Source organism: Hyaena hyaena, unplaced genomic scaffold (assembly GCF_003009895.1).
Source record: "Hyaena hyaena isolate Hyena2069 unplaced genomic scaffold, ASM300989v1 scaffold_68, whole genome shotgun sequence".
In the NCBI taxonomy this organism is placed as follows: Eukaryota; Metazoa; Chordata; class Mammalia; order Carnivora; family Hyaenidae; genus Hyaena; species Hyaena hyaena.
Window position 1 is genome coordinate 1297737 of NW_024080700.1, and position 22897 is coordinate 1320633.

At 48.6% G+C, this 22897-nt stretch overlaps 2 protein-coding genes across 3 annotated transcripts in view; one reads left to right on the plus strand and one right to left on the minus strand.

Moving 5' to 3' along the window:
- COQ9 (coenzyme Q9) lies at positions 1–16787 on the minus strand. The gene is given in 11 exon segments (XM_039232581.1): positions 1–705; positions 1024–1077; positions 1366–1521; positions 2785–2889; positions 4339–4423; positions 4711–4853; positions 9406–9541; positions 10912–11080; positions 14107–14230; positions 14233–14626; positions 16696–16787. Coding segments are annotated over 11 exon segments (1494 nt in total). The 3' UTR covers positions 1–669.
- CIAPIN1 (cytokine induced apoptosis inhibitor 1) overlaps positions 14273–22897 on the plus strand; it is a 16997-nt gene continuing 8372 nt past the window's right edge. Inside the window, exons 1-4 of one of the 2 annotated variants that reach the window (XM_039232575.1) lie at positions 14273–14356; positions 20123–20306; positions 20775–20927; positions 22282–22358. In XM_039232575.1, the coding sequence (XP_039088506.1) occupies positions 20150–20306; positions 20775–20927; positions 22282–22358 (387 nt within the window). In that variant the 5' untranslated portion in view covers positions 14273–14356; positions 20123–20149. The remainder of the gene's footprint in view (positions 14357–20122; positions 20307–20774; positions 20928–22281; positions 22359–22897) is intronic. The other variant, XM_039232576.1, reaches the window with a different exon arrangement.

Here is a 22897-nt window from a genome sequence, read left to right on the forward strand (position 1 = left end):
AACTGCTTCAAACATATTTATTACTATTTGTACAGACTCTTAGGTTCACTGATAGCCCTAGCACACATGCTGGTATAATGCGACAATGAGCCTGGGTTCACGCCTCTGGCCAGGCTGGGCACCCGGCTGTCCGCAGGCACCAGTCTCAGGTGAGGCAGCTTTGTGGGGGGGTGGTGTGGGGGGGTCCCCAGGTGCAGTATCTCAGGACACCAGAGGGGAGGGGGCGAGGAACGCCTGTGTGCGCAAGTCTGTGCTGTGCTGGGGATGGGCTGCCACCCTATAATGGCTTCACATTCTGCCTCTGCTCTGGGAGCCCCAGAGATCACTCTAGGAAGGTTAAGACATGATCAAGCATCCGTGAGACCATGATAGGGACATGCTGGGTTTCTGTGGCTCGAACGTTTGGAGAGCCTGTTTTTCAATCACACAGTGGCAACGCAGAAAGGCATCAGGAGGCCTGGCCCGGTGTTTGGAACCGAAGGAGCAGATCGCAGGCTGCAGCTGTGTCTGTGCTCGGTGGTTTCCAGGTGGCTGTCGTAGTGACTCAGGAGTCCTTCAGTGTTTTCTCATTAACACCCTGTTCCATGGACGGCACTTCGTATTTTTCAAAGCCCTTTCAATATATCCGCAGATTTTCTTCTGGGCACTCTAGCTCACACCCCATCCTGCTCACCGGCGCTGGTTTAGACCTGTCAAGTTCTTGAGCTGAGACAGGGAAGGAGACAGAATGATGAGGCCTTGCCCTGCCATTAGGACTCCAGTGGGAGAGACTGGGGTTTTCAAGGTGGCAGGCATGGCTAAGATCTGCAGATCTGATGTGCTAGGGGCCCGGGAGTCAGCAATGTTTAATGGCAGAGCAAAAAAAAAAAAAAAAAGAGGCTCAGAGACTGGGGCTGAACCACTGTCCATCTTATTAGGAGCTTTCCAGTTTAAAGCTTTTGGGATCACCGAGACACATGTTTTAAGGATCACAGGGAAGGACTGGGGCAGGAAGAGGGCAGGGATGAGTGGGGCATTACTCACTGTCACTGCTGCACCCATGAGTCCTTGAACCAGTGCCTCTCCAGTGGACTTTACCTAGAAGGAGTCAGGGTCAGGCTCTCTTAAGCCCCCGACATAAGCCCAAAGGTGAAAGAGTAAGACAAATGGGAGGGGGGCTCATGAGGACCCTGAGGGCTGGAGGAAGAGTCTATGAGCACAGCCACAAATGGCCCAAGTAATGGTTCTTAGGGAAGGGCTGGCACAAGAGCGAGCAAGCCTTCAGGACTGTCTGCTGGGGCCAAAGGGAAGCAATAGGACAGACAGGTGACCAGCTGTGGCCTAAGGACGGGGTGTGCCTGGTGAGGAGGCTTCCCAAATGGCTACCTGCTTGGCAGTGTGGCCCATGTTCATGGCATCGTTAATCCGGTTTTCCAGGAAGCGCCAAGTGTCCTGGAAGTCTGGGGACGAGTCCTGCATCATCACCAGCTCTGTCGTGTTGTAGATGCCAGCCAGCACAGCTCGGCGGGTATACCAGTTAAACTGCAAAGAAAGCCACGCAGGAAGGTGGGTCACCACTGCTGCTGCGGGCTGGGGACATCTGGGCAGGGGAGGGTTCCTACCCAAAGCCATGGGCACTAATGGGCTCCCTCCTGATCTCTTCTTTTCCCCACAGGTGCATTTGTTCCCCTGTATAACATTACTGTTCTCAAACTTGGCTGGGCAACAAAATTACCTGGGAGACAGAAATGCAAGCTCCCGGGCCCACCCTCTTAGAGTTTAGAGTCAAGGGGTCTAAAGTAAGTGCAAGGACTCTGGACGTCTGATTAGCATCCCGGGCGATTTTGCTACATGCATTCACTTTGAAGCCGCTGGTGAAAAGGCTGTGTCTTAGGCCGCCTGAATTCTGGGGAGGCTCTGTGCTCAGCCAGTTATGACCAAACCGTCGTGTGCTCAGCAGTAAAGTGAGGGCTGAGACAGGCCCAGGGACGGGATTCAGAACACCCAGGAGTAGGGGGCTCCGGTCCCTCGGCCACTTCAGGCTGGCCCGGCAAACGGCTCTTTGGAGCACTAACTCAGCTGCTTCATGTTTTATTCCTTTAATTTCTTTGCTCTCTAATTTCATTTTCCCACCATCTCTGTTGGTGGTGTACTCCCACACGGGGGAAGCTTATTAAAGTCCTTTGTTAGAACTGCGGCAGGAGTAGCTCTTCGCCTCCCTAGCCCGGACCCCACAGAGCACCATCACATATTAACTTCCTTTATGAAGGTACACTTTTTATTTTTTAATTTCCTACCAGAAATATGATAGCATTAACAAGTCAGATTCTTTCCTGGTGCCTGTTTAAAGGCTTACCGATCTCTTGGCAAAGCAGGCCAAGAGGGGCTTGGGGGAGGGAGTTCCTTTCTAAAGCAACAGTGGCTCCATGGAGTCTGTTTATTTATTTTTTTTAATCATTCTCATGAAAGACACACACTGAGAAACCCCACTGCAGAATGTGAGTCTTAGGAGACAGAGGGAAAAGGATTATAAAATGGCAGCCCTGTCACCAGGTCCTCCGATGCTTGCGTCACCAGTAGGGGACAGAGACGATAACCCCTGGTTTGTGGCTCGGGTGTGGACCCTTGAATGGAGACCGAGCTCCCACTATGGCTTGTTGAGGGAGCCTCCTCATCCCTAGTCTCTCCCTTCCAAGACAGGATGGCACCGCAGGCCCACCAAAGGATCTGTGATCAAAGAACTTTCACAGACTTCCCGAAGAAATGGCTCTGCTGGTGTCCTGTGGGTTTGCAGACAGCACTCACGTCAGTGGACTGGTCCCCAGCGTAATGCCACATGTCATCCACCATACTGGTGATCAGGTTTAGGCTGGATGGGATGTTGTGCGGGAGCATGAGGATGCTGAGGGCCTGAGGAAAGAACGACAGAGAAGTAGGTAGTGCACACAGGGAACAGGTGGATGGCGCTCGCCTCTCCGTGGAGGTATGCGACAGGGCCTGCCCAACTCTCCTGCTGAGACCCACCATCTCCGCCCGGCTGGCGTGAGCTCCTGGCAGCTGACGAGCCTGGCAACAGCTGACAGAAGCCAGGGTCAGGCCCTACCCTCGGCTGGCCCACTCAGGCTCTCCATCCCCAGCAAGTGGACCTGGGAACACAGGCAGCCAGAGGGTCTAGACTAGTCTGAGGGTACTGAGAGTAAGGATAGCGGAGGGCACCCCACTCTGTAACATGGAGGTAGAAGCAGAGATAGGAGGGTCTGGGGGTGGTTTCTAGGTCCAAATCCCAGGGCCCGGAAGCATTCCTGCCCTGGATGTCCATGGCAACCTCATGGTAAATCCTCCCTGGGGTTATGCTTAACTCAAGTTGGTTTCTGGTATCTGAAAGCAAAACTCCTTCAACTAATACAAGCAATGGTACAGCCCAGAGACGCTTCCTTAGCAGACATCAACTCCTGAGAGTACAAGGTCTTATCATCATAGCAACTCAAAAATCCATTGGCTGTGGCTTGCGGGATCAGGGTCAGAGGCCCTGGCTCGGCTGGAAAGTTTTTTCTTATCCAAGTAGCTCAGAAGAAAACGTGCTGAGTCAGAAGGCAGCCAGGGCCCGATACACACACTCCCACCGCTTTGACTGCAAGGTGGAATGAGTCAGCCCAGAGGTCTGATCACGCAGTGTGGTGAGCACAGGCAGGGGACGGGACTCCCTCCACATGCAGCCCGGGACTAGGCGCACTGCCGCTGTTCCAATGTCTGTCAACTGACCGACGGGCGCGATCGCCCAGCAGCAGGCGGAGGACACTAGAGGATCCCTGCTGCCTCTCATTCCTGATGTGCTCGGACTCCATTTTCTTAACTGAGAGAATGGCCCACATGGAGACATGCTTCAAAGCAGGAAAAAGGAAACTTCAGGAAAGGGGATGAAAAGCCCTTCAAATGAATACTCCAATTCTCAATCATCACATTGACAACTGGAAAGGACATCCCAGTCCTCTGAGATCCAGCACACAACAGGCCTGTTAATGACGATGGCTAAGAAAATCTCATTTTCTAATCTTCTCCCTGGATTCCTCCTCACTGAAGCCCTGGTAGCACTCTCAGGCCACCAGAAGCCAACACAATGTGACCCAGTACCCAAGCCACTCACATTTTTAGGCACCGAGACCCAGATGGCTCGGTGACTCCCTGTGGCACACCCAAGTCTGCTCTCCCTAGCTCTACCAAGCGCACGGAGAGTCCCCAGGTCTGTGCAGATGAGTGAGCTAGCTTCTGAAGAATGTGCGGGGTCCTCTGAGGGCAAGGTGCTGAGAACTAAGAACACGAATGCATTGGTGCCCTGCAGCCTAGATATGGACTCTGTACCCGGGGCCAGTGCTCAATGTACGGGATCAGCATTCTCAGTCTGGTTTCCACTGCGTCCCTCAGGAACTGGTCTGTCTTCCTCTTCCTGGAAGAGGGAAAAGAAAACAGTGTGTCTCTGGGTCACAGGCAGGGGCTCGGGGCTACACTGCTTACTCAGCGCTAGGGAGGAGGGGCTCACCAGCCCCTGACGCTGGCCTGACCACCTAGAGCTGTCACAGACAGGCAGCTGTGGTCCAGGCCCCTCAAAGCAGCAGGGCTGCTCAATGCTCTTCTCTCTTGGCTCTGTGGGGATTGGCCTCCTGGGACCGTTGGTGGGCCCTGAGCCCCCTGATCCTTAGCTGCCACCCTGAGCAAAAATGCCACAGGACTTACTCGGCCTGGCCCAGCTGTACCAGCTTCTGCTCCTCCTCCAGCACGTGAGTGAGCCGAGCATTGCACTGGGTCACAAAATGCAGTATCAGCTCACTGCCATCATTCCCAAACATGCTGGCCGCGGCGGTGGACAGACCCAGAGACTATACAAGGAGACCAAGAAAACAGAAAAGTGGTAAACAGATGTAGTGCATATGTGTTGTCTGCTCCACACTAGTGAGAGCCCCTTGGGTTTAATGGGATAGCCCTACTCGTCACCCCTGGTCCACGTGATTTGGGTGAAGCTGACCAGCAATCCCTCCACACTCCACCAAACCTTTGGTGTTTTTTTTTTTTTTTGAGCGAGAGAGAGGGCACAAATGAGTGAGAGGCAGAAAAGAGAGAATCTCATGAGGGGCAGAGAGAGAGAGAGGGAGGGAAGGAGAGGGAGGGAAGGAGAGGGAGAGAGGGAGAGGGAGAGAGAATGAGAATCCCACGCAGGCTCCACACCGTCAGTGCTCACCCAAAGCAGGATTCACGAACCAAACTGACTGAGCCAAAGTTGGAGGCTTAACGGACTGAGCCCCCGTTGGTGTACTGTAAGCATGAGATCAGACTTGGAGAACTGGAGCTCACCGTGACCACCTCAAGGATGTGCACATGACCAAATCTAGGCCCTAAGAGGCCGCCTCCGGACTGTTGCTAGTGCTCACGGAAAAGTGCCCTCTTTCCTCTGGTGCTGCTGAACCATTTTCAGTCCTGCGTGGGAAGCCCCTGCCGAGACAGAAGCTCACAGAGAGGAAAGCAAAGCGATAGGATGGAGAGACGAGTCCCAGCAGCAGGATGTCCCAGCAGCAGGATCTAAGAACGCTGTGCCAGAGCTACTTCCAGACTTTTGTTATTAAATGAGCCGAATACATCCTTGCCTGCTCGAGCCAATTAGAATTGAGCTCTGACACTTGTAACCCAGAGTCCTACTATAAAAAAAAAAGGGGCTGGGAAGAGTACCCAGCTCTTCCTCACCAATTCATTTAACTCAAATCTCTTGGAAATTAGGACTCTCTGTTGTAGAAAAAAAATAAATAAGTGAAAAACCCAAAAACTAAAAAACATTTTTTTCTTTTTTTAAATAAATGTTTATTCACTTTTGGGGCACCTGGGTGGCTCAGTCGGTTAAGTGTCCGACTTTAACTCAGGTCATGATCTTGTGGTCTGTGAGTTGGAGCCCCATTTTAAGCTCTGTGCTGACAGAGCCTGCTTCAGATTCTGTGTCTCTCTCTTTCTCTGCCTCTCCCCTGCTCGCACTGTTTCTCTCTCTCTCAAAAACAAATATTTAAAAAATAAAAAATAAATGTTTATTAATTTTTAAAAATATATATTTTTTAAATGTTTATTTTTTGAGAGAAAAAGAGAGACAGAACGTGAGTGGGGGAGGGGCAGAGTGTCAACCCCTAGGTCCCTTTTCAGAGTCTGATCTGTTCAGACTCTACTTTCTAGGGGGTCTTTTCCCAGTAATGGGAGCCTAGGCTCTGAGCTGTCAGCATAGAGCCCTACGTGGGGCTCAAACTCATGAACCATGAGATGATGACCTGAGCCGAAGTCAGATGCTTAACCGACTGAGCCACCCAGGTGCCCCAAATGTTTATTCATTTTTGAGAGAGACAGAGACAGAGAGAGAGGGAGAGTGCACGCCAGTGAGCAGGGGAGGGGACAGAGGAGAGAGAGGGGGACAGAGGATCTGAAGCAGGCTCTGCACTGACAGCAAAGAGTCACAAACATGAGGTTGTGACCCAAGCTGAAGTCGGACACTCAACTGACTGAACCACCCATGCACCTCAAAACAACACATTTTTCTGAATGAGTTGTTAATGCGTTAACATCGCCACGGTGGTGCTTAGCGCTTTCGGATACATGGCAATCATCGAGCACCTACTGGGGGCGGAACCATGATGGCACCAGGGAGAGAGGGCAGGGAAGGAACAGAAAATGTATTAACTCTAAATCCCTCCCGTGGGGAGTGGAGAAAGTGCCTCTTTGGGCGGAAGTACGGAGCCTTTACAGAGGCCAATTTGGCAGTATTTACCCCTGACTTGCCACCACATCACTGCTAATGGCGATGGCTGCGTACCGTGTCAGGCCCCACAAAGCACAGGACACACACACGATCTCAACGTGGCCTCAGCAGCGTAGCAACTCCAGCAGCTGGGTGTTATCCTCACTCACATTTTACAGATGAGGAAACTGGGGCTCAGAGCTCTCCACCACTAGGCTATCCTGCCTCTACTATGTATGTAACAAGACCCTCAAAAATATACACACTAAGGGCTCCTTGCTGGCTCAGTTAGTACAGCATGTGACTTTAGATCTTGGGGTCATGAGTTCAAGCCCCACATTGGGTGTAGAGATTACTTAAATAAGTATTTGGGGGAAAAATACATATTTCTCTCTCTCTCTCTGGAGCAGGTGGTGAGTTACTGTCTTAGGCTTAGCTTTGTAATGCAGGGGCCGCAGCTCCGGAGCCACACTTCTGGCTCCATGCTAGGCTCTGCCACGTCACTGGAGGGAGACCCTGAGGCTAGAGGAGGAAGAAGCCTCACTCTCCTTCCTGTGGGCGTCCTGCCTGCTGGCAGCTCCCCAGCCACAGCTGAGCTGGTCTGCACCCTCCCCAGGGCCTGAAGACCTGGTCCCGCTGAGCCACCACCATCCCCCCTCCCCAGCCCCCAGAGGTTGGGTGCCAGCCCCAGGGGATCCTCTAAACTTAGAGACAGCATAGCTGGCCAAGTAGCCTCTCCCCCTCACCTCCCCAGGGACTCTCCTTCAAGCTTCCCATTTTAACAATTCCAGTTTTCCCCTTTGTCTCCTTAGCCCTGGGGACTGGAGCGGCACCCTGTGGCAACCTCCATACTACCCGAGGGGCTTCTTTTTATCCTGCCAGTTACCTGGTTACCAACTGCACACCCAGCTCCCCTTCACTGTAGTAAGTTCTCTCTATTTGAATAACCTGTGTAGTTTCCATCTGGACTGACACACCCCAAAACAGCCACTCCACTTCTTGAAATGCGCTTAAATGTACAAATAGGTTTAGAGTACTAAAAAACTGAAAACAACTCAAATGTTTATCAATTGAGGTCACAAACTGACAAGTGAGGTCATAAATACAATAGGTATTATGCAGCCACTATGAATAAAGATATACACAGTACACAGTGAAAAAGACCAGTTACCTGTAGATTCAGGGTAAGATTTTTCCAAACACGGGCGCCTGGTGGCTCAGTCGATTAAGTGCCTGACTTCAGCTCAGGTCATGATATGGTTTGTGGGTTCAAGCCCTGCATCTGGCTCTGTGCTGAGAGCCCAGAGCCTGAAGGGTGTTTTGGATTCTGTGTCTCTGTCTTCCCCTTCCCTGCTTGTGTTCTGTCTCTCTCTTTCTCAAAAATTAATAGATATTTAAAAAAAATGTTCTGACTGTGAATATACATAGCTTTGATATATAATGATTCCCTCCCTTTAAAAAAAAATTTTTTTTTTCCAAACAATCCTCTTACATTTCTGCCCTCTACTTGTTCCACCACTTCCTGCAGTAATTCCTTCTAACATTCTCTGCCGCCCTCAAACCTCTGTCTCCTCCTACCCTTTCTTAACTTCAGATTCTTGAGACAATCGCACCTACTTCACAGGGAACAGAGGCTGTCCCCCGGGAACTCCCTAAATAGTCTAGACTCTAAACCTGTAGGTGTCTTCTCCAACCTCACCCTAATACGTCTAAGGCCAGTCCCTGTACTCACTTTCCCCATCTCCTAATTCTTGCCTTGAAGGCACTCTATCTGGACTTCGGATTTTGCCACTTTCTCCCGTACCTGTACTTCACCCATTTCTGCGCTCTCGCCAGTGTTCAAACACGCTCACCCTTCCATCGCATTTCCCTGCAAGCTTGGGATGGGACACATGAATCTGGAAGTCCTTTGCTTTCTGTTCTCACTGTGCTCTTCCAGGCCAGTATCTGCTATGCCTGCATCTGTACACCACAGCCTCAACGTGAGCCAATGGCTTAATCTAAAGCAGGCATCGTGCCAACACAGGAGGAAACACTGTCTGACTTACTGGGAAAAACAAGGCGTGCTGGTCTCTTAGATGGTGCCCTCTTGAGAGTTTTCAAACACCAGATTTCATCAAGTTTAAGATGCACCTATTTTTTCATTTCATTAAGATTTTTATTTGTAAGTAATTTCTATATCCAACGTGGGGCTGGAACTCACAACCCCAAGATCAAGAGTCACACGTTCGACCGACCGAGTCAGCCAGGTGCCCCCCTGCTTTTTCATTTTAAACAATCAGTGTGAATCATGCAATTGACAACGTGTCCCAGTTTAATAGGTAGCATTTTTTCTTTTTCAGTGATGCATAAAATAACAGCGCTTCTAAAAACCACCGCTGTCTTAGAGTCAATGAAATGTGGTAGTTGTGATCATAGGCGATTCTCGCCTAAAGGGCTGCCTTTAGAACCTCGCTCGCAAGAACCAACTCCATGGTATAATCTTTCTAGATTAAAAAATAAAGCTATTTTCACCCTATTGGGAAAACACACCCTCCCTCAATCCTGTAGCAGTGAGGGGCTCTAAGCTGGGCCAGAAGAAAGCACGAGGCCCTCTGCTCTGGCTGGGGTGACTCCCTCCCGGGCAATCCCGGCCCGGCCGCCCCACCCTCTCCTATACACACCTGGGCTCCTTCTGCAATGGCCTCTGCCGTCCACCCGTGGGCAGGCACGAACTTCAGGGCCGCCGTCAGGATGCGGTGCTGGAGCTGCTCCTCACTCTCATGGTCCTCCTCCTCCTCACCGCCCTGATCTGTGTACCTGAGACCCAAACCCAACAGAGACGTGGGCATGGAGCCCAACACACCTCATCTCACGGCCTGCTGCCTAACACGCAAAACAGACCTGACCGGAAACCGGAAGCTCTGGGCCTCCTCCAAGCACACACTGGGAAGACACTTACTTTTGCACCGGTACTGATGATTCAATGCCAACAGAACAAAAATTCTGTCACCATTCTCCTCTCACACAGTCACTGAGAAAAGGAATCCAGTGAGAGAGGAGGTCATGTCATAGGAAGGCAAATGCTCCCATAGCACCCTGGATTCCTCTGTTTACAGCTGTATTTGTGCCAAATGATACCTCTATGAGGCCAGGGACAATGGTTGGGAGTATTCACAGGGCCTGACACAAATGAGATCCTCAAAACATATTTGCTGAATTGAAGTGAGAAGGACTTTAATCAGGAGACCAGAAAAATGATGGGAACACCCTAATTTCAGAGCTAGCCACACTTCTCAGTGGCAGAATTAAGAAGAAAAAATATCTAATGGAAATGTAAACTATTATCACCTTTCTAGAGGCCAATTTGGTCCCACATATGTAACAAAATTTTAGATGTGCACATGCTTTGGTTCAGTGTTCCCCCTGCTGAGAGAATCACACACTTGATCACATTAGTTTTTTATACCAGTGAAGGAAATCTAAATATTCATCAATAAAAGATAAGTAAATAAATTAAAAAAAAATTTTTAATGTTTATTTAAGAGAGCGAGAGCACGAATCGGGGATAGGCAGAGAGAGAGAGGGAGACATAGAATCTGAAGCAGGCTCCAGGCTCTGAGCTGTCAGCACACAGCCTGATATGGGGCTCAAATCCACGAATGGTGAGATCATGACCTGAGCTTAAGTCGGATGCTTAACCAACTGAGCCATCCAGACGCCCCAAGATAGGTTAAATAAATTTTAATACCGCCATTTGCTGGAATATTATGCAACCATGAAAATCATACAGACTGAGAAAACATTAAAAATGTATTGTTGAGTGAAAAAACAGGTTCTGGAATGGCGTATACTGTACAGTGTAATTCACTGCTTAATGTATATAGATTTATATATGGAATATACTTAAAAAACATCTAAAAGGACATTCACAAAAACCTTAAAAGAGTTATTTCAGGGTATGTGATTTCTGGTAAATTTGCTTTACTTTTATGAACTACTTTATATTGATTAGATAGTTTAGAGTGTACAGGCACTATTGAAAAAAAAAAAAAAAGCAATAGGTTCCTTTCAAAGATATCCTAGAAAATGATGGAAGGTGAGGAGGAGGATAAAGAGGAGAGAGGAAGGAGAGGCAGGACAAGCATTCAAAATGGCCAGAAACGATGGACTGGGGTCCTGATACATACCTGGGAGGTGAGCGAGAAGATTCTGAACTGGGCTCTTCTGCCCCGTGTGTGTCAGGATGCTGCTGAGAAAAAGGCGGGGGAGGTGGGTGCTTCGGCTCCTCTGAAGACTTGAGCTGCACAGCCGAAGCACGGAAGGCGCGGGACACCACGGCTGATTGGCAACGGGACGCTGAAAGGAGAACTGGGCTGGTCAGGCAGGAACGCTCGCTCACCAGAGAAGACTCTTTGATACCCAGAATGGCGTGAGCGATGGGGGGAGAGAAAAAGGAGGGCTGCGTCTACTCCAGAACCACTTATCTAAGTATGGAGTCCCAAAGGTCTTGGGTAAATTGGCAACCTGGAGACATGACGTGGTGGCAGAAGCACGAGCCAGGTGACCGAAGACCCGGCTTGTGGCCTTTTGCTCTCATTTGTTACCTGTGTGGTAATGGGCTTCACCCCAATGGGCATGATTTTAAAACATGCAAATTAAGAGTAATAATCTGTTTGCTCGATGGGAGTGTTGTGAAACCCAATCAAAAAATAAAAATGACCTGAAATTGCTATATATTTATATTATAGCAAGAGCACTGGACTAGAAATGAGGTCTGAATACTGATTCCTATAGTATTTACTTATTTATAAAAAATTTTTTTATGTTTATTTATTTTTGAGAGAGAGAGAGATACAGAGTGCGAACGGGGAGGGGCAGAGAGAGAAAGAGGAAGACACTGAATCCGAAATGGGCTCCAAGCTCTGAGCCATCAACACAGAGCCCGATGTGGGGCTCACACCCACCAACCGTGAGATCATGACCTGAACGGAAGTCGGACGCTTAACTGACTGAGCCACCCAGGTGCCCCTGATTCCTATAGTATCTATATGGTATCTTCACACAGGTCACTAATCTTTTATTTATTTATTTAGAGACAGTAAGTGGGGGAGCACGGCAGAAGGAGACAGAATCTCAAGCAGGCTCCATGCTCAGTGCAGAGCCCAACATGCGGCTCAATACCACGATCGTGAGATCATGACCTGAGCAGAAGCCAAGAGTCAGATGGGATGGTCAATGGTCAACCGACTGAGCCACACAGGTGCCCCACAGGTGTGGGGTTTTCTCATGCCAATGTTTTCTTATCGGCAATACCTGCAACACCTCAATTACTATAAGGAAGGGCTTTGGAAAGTCCAGGTTCATAGTATTTTTTTCTTTCCAAACGTTTTATTACAAAAAATTTCATACACATTTTTTGTACGAAATAACATACAGAACCATGTTATGAACACCTGTGTACCCACCCACCTAGGTTCTACCTATGTATTACACTCTTCAGTCATCAATCCACCTTATGTTCGAAGCGTTTGCTGTAGACCTCAGTATTCTTCAGCTCCACACATTCTGGTGTGCATATCATTCCCCAGAGTTCAATATTTATTCACTGGTCTTTTATTGAGGTCATTGCTATATACGATGAAATACACAAATATTAAATGTGCCAGTTCTGAGTTCTGACAAAAGTGTACATTAGTACAACCTGAACCCCTACCTGAAGAGTATCTTCATCACCCCAGAAAATTCCCTTATGTTCCCTCCCGGTCATTTCCCACCTACACTGTTCTGAAATTTCCTCCCTAGTTTAACCTGTCCTAGAATGTCATCTATATAGAATCATACAGTACATCGTTTTTGTGCAAAACTTCTTTTGCATAATATATATTTTAAACTGATTAGTATTTTTGTGGAAATCAATTGCTACTTTTTATTGCTGTGTAGTATTCCATTAAGAAACACCATTCTGTTGATGAACACCTGGGTTGTTTCAGCCTTGTCTATCATGAATAGAGTTGCTATATATATACTTGTACAAACCTTGTGGTGGACATCTGCTTTCATTTCTCCACCTAGGAGTGGATTTACTGGGTCACAGGCATTCCTTCAACTAAACATATTTGGATCGGAGTTTTATATAAAAACAACAGGGGCGCCTGGGTGGCTTAGTTGGTTAAGCGTCCGACTTTCGCTTAGGTCATGATCTCACGGTTCGTGGGTTTGAGCCCCGCGTCAGGCTCTGTGCTAACTGCCAGCTCAGAGCCTGGAGCCTGTTTCAGTCTGTGACTCCCTCTCTCTCTGACCTTCCCCTGCTCACGCTGTCTCTCTCTCTCTCTCTCCTAGAAATAAAACATCAAAAAAATTTAAAAAAACCCCAAACAACAAAAGGACACTTGTGTTTTAAAAAGAAATCTATGGGGGCGCCTGGGTGGCTCAGTCGGTTGAGGCTCCAAGTCATGATCCCAGAGTCATGAGACAGAGCCCTAATATTGGGCTCTGTCCACAGTAAGCTTGGAACCTGCTTAAGATTCTCTCCCTCTGCCCCCTCCCCAGCTCACCATCGCCCTCTCTTCCTAAAAAAAAAAAAAAAAAGACAAAACCAAAACACAACACAGAACAGGTGTAAAAATATCAGGTTTTTTTAGTATTTGTACAAAAAAAAAATGGAACGCTCCTAAACCTTTGAAAAGTATGGGAGTTTTCCCAGGTGCGCTATGGAAACCACCGCGATGCACAAGATTTGATGAAATACAGGAGAATATTATTTTTTTTTAGTTATATGTATATGTTAACACATCAATGTATGTTCTATTTATGGAAGGTGACGCTGGTTTTCCTTTCGCAGTAGCACTATAGAGTTACCTCTTCAGTAAACGTCTCGTTTTAAGAAAGCAGATGTATAAACAAAAATACTATATTGTGGGAAATATAATACCACAGACTTAATGAAGTGACGAAATGACTCACTTCGGAAACAACGGACTAGGAGCTCCCTGCGGCTGTTTCTGACTCCGACCCTGAAGTGGCCCTTCCCAGGGACTTGGCGGTGAACTTGCTAAGAGACTGGGTCTGGGTCTGCCAGGCTGCAACTGCCTGGCTGTCAGACCCTGGGCACCCACAGCCCTCTCCGGGGCTCTGTGAATTTCGTTAAACGGGAGTGACAGGCCCTGCCCCGCCACTCCTGCCCTTCACGGCTCAAGAATGAGGGCAGAGACCAGCCAGGCGACCCTTTCGAGCCACGGACGCCGGCGGCTCCGAGCCGATGCCCTTCACCTCACCTTGCTCGTGGGCCGCCACGACGGCCTCTTCCGCCCCGCACCCAGCCCAGATTGGCTACGTGCCCCCTCCCTGCTTCTCCCCGCTCCCCGGCTCGGCCGCCCCCTCACCGGGCAGGCACCGTAGCTGCAGGAGCCTCCAGCCCGCCCGGCCGAGCGCGCCTGACACCGCTGCCGCCGCCGCCGCCGCCGCCATCTTGGAAGCGGGCACGCCTCCGAGAGTGACGCGGCGGACAGCCCCGGGAGCCCGCCGCGGCCTCTTCCGACCTGCCCGCCCTCCCGCAGACTCCTCTTATCGCGAGAGGCGCGAGGTGCGAAGCCGGCTGGCGCCGAGAAGCCGGGAGCGAGCCCCGAGAGGCAGGTGAGCGCCCCGAGTGCGGGCCCCGGACCCGATCTCCCCAGCCGTCCCCTCCCGGCCCACCCTCGCCCCTGGGGCCTCTTGTTTCCTATTCCCAGCGCCGTCCCTCGGTGGACACGGAACCATGATCCCCTCCCTGGGGAGCACGGCAGGCTTTTGCCCGAGGGAGCCCGTGGGGTGGGGGGTGGGGGCAGGCCGCCCCTGCCTGTCTCGGGGTCATGGCGCTGGTTGACCTTCCTGGGCTGCCTTGTGTCTTGCGCTGCCGGCCCGGATCTGAGGCTCCGGGGTCAGCGCGGTGAGGAGGAGGAGCCTTGAGCCTGCGTCCCGGAGACCTGGGTCTGAGACCCGCTTCTGTTAAATAGCCCGCCGTTGTGACCTTGGCCCTCGTCTCAAACACTGGGGGCGCTTGAGGCCTCCGTCTTTGGGGGGGAGGGGGTGTGTCTAACTCCTAGATTGTAATTTTGAGCCAGATGACTTACCAGAACCTCCAAAGTTGGTGTTAAATAAACAAAAATGTAACCGAGTAACTTTTAAAGATCTAATCTTTTTTATACAGTTCATGAATTGGGCAGCATCCCATCCCAAGTAAAGGAAAGGTGTTTTAAAGTCAGAGAGGGGGTGAGACAGGGAAGTTATAATGGGGGCGGGGTGAGGATTATTTCAGGCAAGGGGACAGAAGGGGTCTGTTAGGCAGATTACTGATGCAGACTGGAAAATTCCAGACTGACCCCTTAAGATTACATTCCTGGAGAACGTTGAAACAGCCCTTAAGTTTCGGTTAGGTGACGATGTGTGCTTTGCACAGCAGACTCCATTTGGGGCCTGTTGTCTTCTTTTTAACAGTATAATTGAATATTTCGCAAACTTGCCAGATCCAAAGAACTATCCAGGATGCTTATTAATAAATCGGAGGCCCAGGTCTTTCTCCTGGTGCGTCGATTCACCCTGTTCAGTACATCCGGGTGCAGGCCAGGAATCTTTAAAAAAAAATTTTTTTTAATGTTTATTTTTGAGACAGAGTGTGAGTGGGGGAGGGTCAGAGAGAAAAGGAGACACAGAATCCAAAGCAGGCCCCAGGCTCTGAGCTAGCCCCATGCAGAGCTCAAACTCATGAACGGTGAGATCATGACCTGAGCTGAAGTTGGCACTTAACCAACTGAGCCACCCCAGGCGCCCCCCCCCCCCCGAATCCTATTTTAACAAAGCCCCCAGGTGACTTGTAGAATTTGCAAGTTAAGGAACCGCTGGTGATGTCCTTTCCGACATTAAGTGCCGATCTCTGAATGACTCAGGGAGGTTATGGACCAGACACTAAACTGAAGTGTATACGTAGAGTGCCTCGCTGTGGTATCTGTCATCAGGGAAGGCTTCATATTAACAGGGGAAAAGTACATGGTTTCGGGATAACTGATGACAGGAGCAAAGCATGTCATTCTGTAAATTTTGTGTTGCAGTTTGACCCTGGTCTTTGTATCTGTTTTGCATGACGTTTATCAACTAGTTTTTTCAAAACATCTTGCCCTCTCTGCCTAGGTGTCTAAGCCAGAAAGAATGACTCCCCTGCTGTTAAAATTAAGGATCCACAGCACTGGATTTCATTAAAACACTACTGATCTGTCCATGAGATTTTGTTTTCTGAGTTCTGTCCACCCATCTTCAAATGAGCCTGTGCTGTGGAAATTCTAGCTCTGGGGTATCCTTCCTGAAATTCTTAATTCTTGACACACACCTAATTGCCTGGGGACAGTCTTGCATTTCTTTTCCTTTGAGTTTCTTGTTTTCTTGCCGATTATCATCTCTTTTTCTGTGTGTGCGCACACACACACACACACACACACATACACTCATTATACTTACGTGTTTCCTTTCTGAGGACTTTCGGTATTCTCAGAATTTTTTATGCACCTGACTTAAAAGGATTTGATCCTTGGTAAGAACTGGTATCCAAATTTCTCTCTTATTTTCTTTCTCTTTTTAAAAAATGTTTTTGTTTTTGAGAGAGAGAAAGGGAGAGGGAGAGAGTGGGGGGAGGGGCAGGGAGGCACAGAGGATCTGAAGCAGGCTCTGTGCCGACAGCAGTGAGCCCAATGAGGGGCTTGAACTCATGAACCGTGAGATCATGACCTGTCCTGAAGCCAGACGCTCAACTGACTGAACCACCAGGTGCCCCAATCTTTTTTTTTTTTTTCTTTCGGCTCCCTTCATCCTCCAGAGGAGCCAAATGCCTCATGATTTGATGTTTGTTGGGTACCTTAGAAATAAACAAGTGCATCCCCAGAAGTTATTTTCAGACATATGCTTTCCCCGCCTGGCAGCATTTTAGAAGAGCCCCGGGCACTTACGTGCAGCAGGAAGTGCTGGAGCAGTGCTTAACAAGCAAGGCCACGTACATGACCTTGGCTTCTTCAACTCCACCTCCTTTTAGATACGACATTGAGTCACACTTCTAAGTATGTTGACTTAGGTGCCAGACATTTTTTCCTTATAGTTGGTTTAAAAAGGCAGGTTGACGGCAACACAGAACTCCGATGATGAAAGGTATCACTCTTCGGCCTTGAGATACTTAAAAGAACGTCATGTCCCATTTTATTTGGAAAATGCTGACCGAGAGTGGTGGCTATATCTGCGTTTTGAGGGTTAATGTTTAGTAAATGTATTTTATGAGCTCCCTCTTGCTGGAGAAGATTAGTTTGGGGGGGATATGGAACGCAAAGCGATTTGCCTTCTTCTAATGTGCTGACACAGTCCACTGGCGGAGTGTCTAAAATGTCATAAAGAGCAGCTCTTCTCCTGTGTAATTCTAACAGTGAGAAAGAAGCTTCTCATCTCTCCCTGGGGGCTCCTCAGCGGGCACGGCTGAGGAGAAAGAAGAGGCTTTATAGGGACTCTTTGAAGTAAAGGCAAATAAACTGGCCACCAAAAATTAAGAGTTCTCTTAGATTATTTTGTTGAGCTCTGTGTGCCAGGCACTGCCAAGTGCTTTGCATATTTTTGTCTTCTCATTTACTTCATACAGCAGCCTTGCAAACTAGGAGATTATTATTCTTTATTGATGGGAAAAGAGAGAGGCTAATAACTCACCGACGGTCATGTAGGTGATAAGCAGACCATCCCGCGGTAGATGGAACCCGAGTTCAACTGTATTCAAATCCTGTGCTCCGTGAACACCGCCTCCGTTTAAGGTTGCTGAAAAGGTCTGGACACCAGGCTTTTTGTTTTGCTCTAACAGACTTTTGCACCTTCTTTCTTTCTTTTTTTTTTTTTTTTTTAAATATTTTTATTTATTTCTAGGAGAGAGAGACAGAGAGACAGCATGAGCAGGGGAGAGTCAGAGAGAGAAGGAGTCACAGACCGAAACAGGCTCCAGGCTCTGAGCTGGCAGTCAGCACAGAGCCCGACGCGGGGCTCAAACCCACGAACCACGAGATCATGACCTAAGTGAAAGTCGGACGCTTAACCGACTAAGCCACCCAGGCGCCCCAACACCTTCTTTCTTTCTTGATGGTCTTTCCCTGAGTACAGTGCAAGGTTTGTAGCTGTTGCTGGTGGGCGGGGAGCTTGTCGCTTTCTATTGTCCCAGCAGAGAACCGGTGCCAATATCATTCTAGAAACAAGTCCTTTATTTCTTATAATCTAACACCCAGCAATCTGTATTCCTGTTTTCCCTGGCTAGTTCTTGAAAGGGAGACTGATCTTGGATCCTCTCTCTCTCTCTCTCTCTCTGCCCCTCCCCCACTTGCATGCACGCACTCTCTCTCAAAATAAGTAAATAAACTTAAAAAGATATATTTGCGGGAGTTCTTCCTCAACATGTGGCTGTTAAAATCTTAAAAGTTTCAGTTCTTTTTTTTTTAGTTAGTTTATTTTTGAGACTGAGAGAGATAGAGCATGAGCGGGGGAGGGGTGGAGAGAGAGAGAGACATAGAATCCAAAATAGGCCCCACGCTCTGAGCTGTCAGCCCAAAACCTGATGCAGGGCTCAAAACCTCGAACTGTGAGATTATGACCTGAGCTGATGTCAGACACTTAACTGACTGAGCCACCCAGGAGCCCCAAAAGTTCCACTTCTTTGTTATGTACTTTTTAAGGACTTAAAAACAATTCAGTGACCAAGGAATCCTGCTTGTCTGATAACACTTAGCATCCTTTTTACTGGGGCTTGCAGTCAGGGCAGGATCATAAAAAGTAGGCATTCCACATGGAAGCAGTTGGATAAAAGGTATGATTAAAACAAAAAGATAGAGGTTTTTCATAGAATAAGGAGGGATTCACTTCAGAGAAGTGGGAGACCCAGGTGGAGCCAGATTATGGAGGAGCTGATTCCAGAAGAATGTTTTGTTTCCACCTAGAAAATACACTTCTTTAGGAAATGAGTGACAAAACGAAAGCAGTATCATATTTAAGGATGACTGGCAGGTTTGGGGGCGCCTGGGTGGCTTAGTCGGTTAAGCGTCCGACTTTCACTTAGGTCATGATCTCACGGTTCGTGGGTTCGAGCCCCGCTTCGGGCTCTGTGCTGACTGCCAGCTCAGAGCCTGGAGCCTATTTCAGAGTCTGTGACTCCCTCTCTCTCTGACCCTCCCCTGCTCACGTTCTCTCTCCTAGAAATAAATAAAAAAAATATTTAAAAAAAAAAAAAGGATGACTGGCAGATTTGGCCATGATTTGTAGGGGGAGGAGCGCCATTTGAAGTGAATATTTTTGAAGAAGGAAGAAGGTGGTGGACATGCCTTAAATTCAGTCCGAGTGTCTGTGGTGGCATGACTGTGACTGAGTTAGCCATTTCTGCAGAAGATGGAAGTGTTCAGCATGATGCCAATCCATGTTTGACCTGTCTACCACGGCTTCTGCCTTTATGCCATTTATTAAAGCTATTTTAAGTTGGAACCTTGGTGGCATTAATGTTTAAGAAAGAAAGGAGAAGCCAAGTAGAATGCTATCGCCTGACCTGATTTCATTGTGAGCACATTCTAGACTCATCTCAGTATCCAATGGAAGAGAAGGTTGACTCAAGGTGGTGGGGGGAAGGGATTTCCATAGGTTAAAAACATGGGCTTTACAACCATAGGGATTTGGATTCAAATTCTAGGTCTTCCTTTATCCCACAACATTTATTAGTTGTGTGACATGGCAAAGTCCATGGCTTCCATTTCATAGCTGTAAAATGGGAAGAATGTCTAGTTTAAGGTTGTGCTGAGATTCAGTTGAGATAATGTATTTTAAGTGTTTTGAACTAACATTAAATGTTGAAGACATAAGAGGCACTATTGATCATTGCAGATTTAATGGAATTGAACTTTCATATTTTGATGAAAGGGAAAATATCATTCAATTTGCTAAATTTAAATATGTTGTTTCTTTTCTAAAAAAAACATTAGGCTTGTGGGTCGGTTATATCTGCCCATTTATTTGCCTTCTTTACTGAGTCATAGTTTTGCCTAATTAAGGTCCTGTGTGTTTTATATTCTGCTCAAGCCAAGTTGTCTCAAATCAAAACAGAAATCATCTTTCTGCCTTCAGCTTCCTTACTTGACAGCAAAGTCAGGACTCACAGCAGGGAAGCAACCTGCCTTGTTTGGGAATGTTGGGGTTAGGGACCCTTGAGATAATGGGTTCATTTGTTCAGTCTCTAGCATCTACATGTTCCAATGTGGTTCATTCCCTGGCGAGAGGTCCGAATTAGGTTGAGACTCTAATCACATTTGATGGTTCTTCGTGGATTAAATCATGCTTTTGTTTCTACTCAGTCTTGACTCCTTTGTCCCAAAGTCTTTAGGTCCATCAGCAACCGCAGGAATGGCAGATTATGGGGTCTCGGCTGGCCAGTGTGTGGCAGTGATCTGGGATAAGTCATCCCTGGCGGAGGCTCTGAAAGATCTGGTGGATCAGCTTCGGACGTTAACTGGTGACGAAGGCCGAGTATGTGTGGAGAACGTGAGCCAGCTGTTGCAGTGTGAGTGCCCACACACATCGTTACGGGGCCACGGGGTTCGGGAGGATGCTGTGTTGATGTGGTGCCTTGATCTCTGAGCTGTTTCGGGCAGCACACAGTAGTAGTAGGTGGTCACCTGCTGGTTTTCAGTTGAGATACAGCGGACGTAAGAGTGTAGTTGATGGTTTGTAGAAGTCCGTTGTTTCTTATTAGATATTCCACATTTTTTAAAAAGATTTCTCCTCAGCCACCTTTCTTTTTCACTCCTTTCCCTGAACATATAAAAGGACACGAAATTAGTGAGACGGAGGGAGGGCAGCAGCCTCATCTCCCCTCTTGCTAGGGATGGTGGTATCAGAACATTTGTTTGGAGGGTCGGGGTTCATTCTTCCAGGGCCAGGCCTGCAGCCTTTGAGAGGGTCTTCGGAGGGGCTGGCGATTGCCCCTGGGGCCCAGCTGGTGGCTGACTGGAGCCTTCCTTCTTTGCAGCTGCCCACAAGGAATCCAGCTTTGATGTTATTTTGTCGGGTGTGATTCCTGGTAGCGCCACTCTGCACAGTGCTGAGATTTTGGCCGAGATGGCCCGGATCCTTCGGCCTGGTGGATGTCTCTTTCTGAAAGAGCCAGTAGAGACAGCTGTAGGTAAGGAGATCTTCATTTGAAAGACTAGGATTTCACAGCATTCAGCCTGTAGGAATGTGTACTGCACCTCTCGGAGCAGGAGGTGTCGTTTGGCGATCCTTCTCCTTGGTGGCAAATGATTGTAGAAACATGAAGCAGTGCGTTGTAGAAACATGAAGCGGTGCGTCGGAGGGAATTGTGACCTTTGACTGACCCATTCGGTAGTAAAATAGAAGGAAACTGCCCATCTGACAATGGCTGGGTCCTTCAGCAGGTTGAGTGGTTAAACTGTGGTACATCCACACCATGGAAAACTCTGGAGCGCCAAAAAGGCATCCGCCCCTCATAGGTGCAACAACTTGGATGAGTCGCGGATTGTGGACTGCCACGGGTCAGGAGTGGGAGGAGGTAAAGGGGTCGTCGGAGGGCTCCTTGTGACGGAACATCCTGTACCTGGACTGTGGTAGTGCTCACAGGAAGCCGCAAGCCTGTAAGGTTGTGTGTGCAGAGCTTCGCACACGCCAACAAGCACACATAACACTCGTGACATCTGGGTAGCACCGTGAACTCTTGGTGACAATTTCCTGGTCTTTACCGGTGTGCTATAGTTGTGAGATGTTACCATAGGGGTCTACGGCCATACCACCCTGAACGCGCCCAATCTCATCAGGTATTACCATGGGGGTAAATGAGGTGAAGGGTCCTTAAAAAAAAAAATGAAACAACAACTTCCCGTACACCTCCAGTTATTTCAGAATAAAACGTTAGGAAATAACGACTAGAAGTCTGGGAGTGATGAGTGGTCTTATTGACTCATGTGAAACTAATATTGGAATCCAGGAAATAAAAGCCTCCCTTCTCAGTAGCGAACTGAAAAAGCCATTCAATTCTGAATTTTTAACACTTCCCATCAATATGTGATTCCTTAATTTATAAACAGAGTAAGAGAATGAACGTGTTTTGAACTGTGTAGAGGTGTCTATGTGGATGTGGACAGCTGTGGCGTGGATGCAGATAGCCAGAGGTCTCGGCTGGGAATGTAGATCTCAGGCGGTATTGCCCGGTGTCTCTCTGTCAGAAGGGTGCAGAGAGAACACCTGAGTGTCTTACAGTCCCTCAGCCTCTTTCTCACTCAGCCACCAACCCCTGGAAGGTATTTCCCGGAAGCCAAGTGAGAAGAAACCGTAACAATGGAAGTATTATATGACACTTAAGAGCATAGGCAGGAGCACTTGGAATAACCACAAGCATCTGTCAGAATACCAACACCGCTGCTGTCGTATCGCCATCGCCTGCCGACCCACCCCGGATGAGCCTTTATTATTTTCCCTGCTCTGTCCCCTAAAGCTGCTAATTGGGGTTTTCCTCTCGGCAGTGAACAATAGCAGAGTGAGAACGACCTCTAAGCTGTGCTCGGCGCTGACTCTCTCTGGTCTCGTGGAAGTGAGAGAGGTATGTTGGTACACAGTCTTCTTTGCTGGGAGTTGAAGCCTTGGGTGACCCCCTCCCCCAATCTCTGTGAGTCATTACAGAGAAAATTGCAGGGGAGTAACGGCCCTGGAGGTGAGGTGCACGGTGTTGCGCAGACTAGGAAGCAAGCGGGGGAAGTGCTTTGTATGTAAGATACGTGATGCCTCAAAGGACAGAACTTTCTGGGACGCCTGTCCTTTGAAGAGACACATCTTGCACCCACACGGGTTGAGGTGTGTGTTCTCGCCTCAGTACTGGGGTGGGGTGGTGGCCACAGTGGCAGGGAGAGCACAACACAGGTCCCTTAATGGACACAAATCTTAGCCCCAAGCGCGATACAGGCAGTGGGACCGTCCTCAGATACTCGGTGGGAGGCTGGGGCAGGTTGTGGGGGGAGGGGCAGGGAGTGCCTTTCTGACGATTCGGTAGAAATATTTAGGTTAAATGGAGGTGTTCATGTTTCTACATTCTTCTTTGATGTTGAAGTTTTCTTATGTGAGAGATAAGTGCTGTATCGTGAT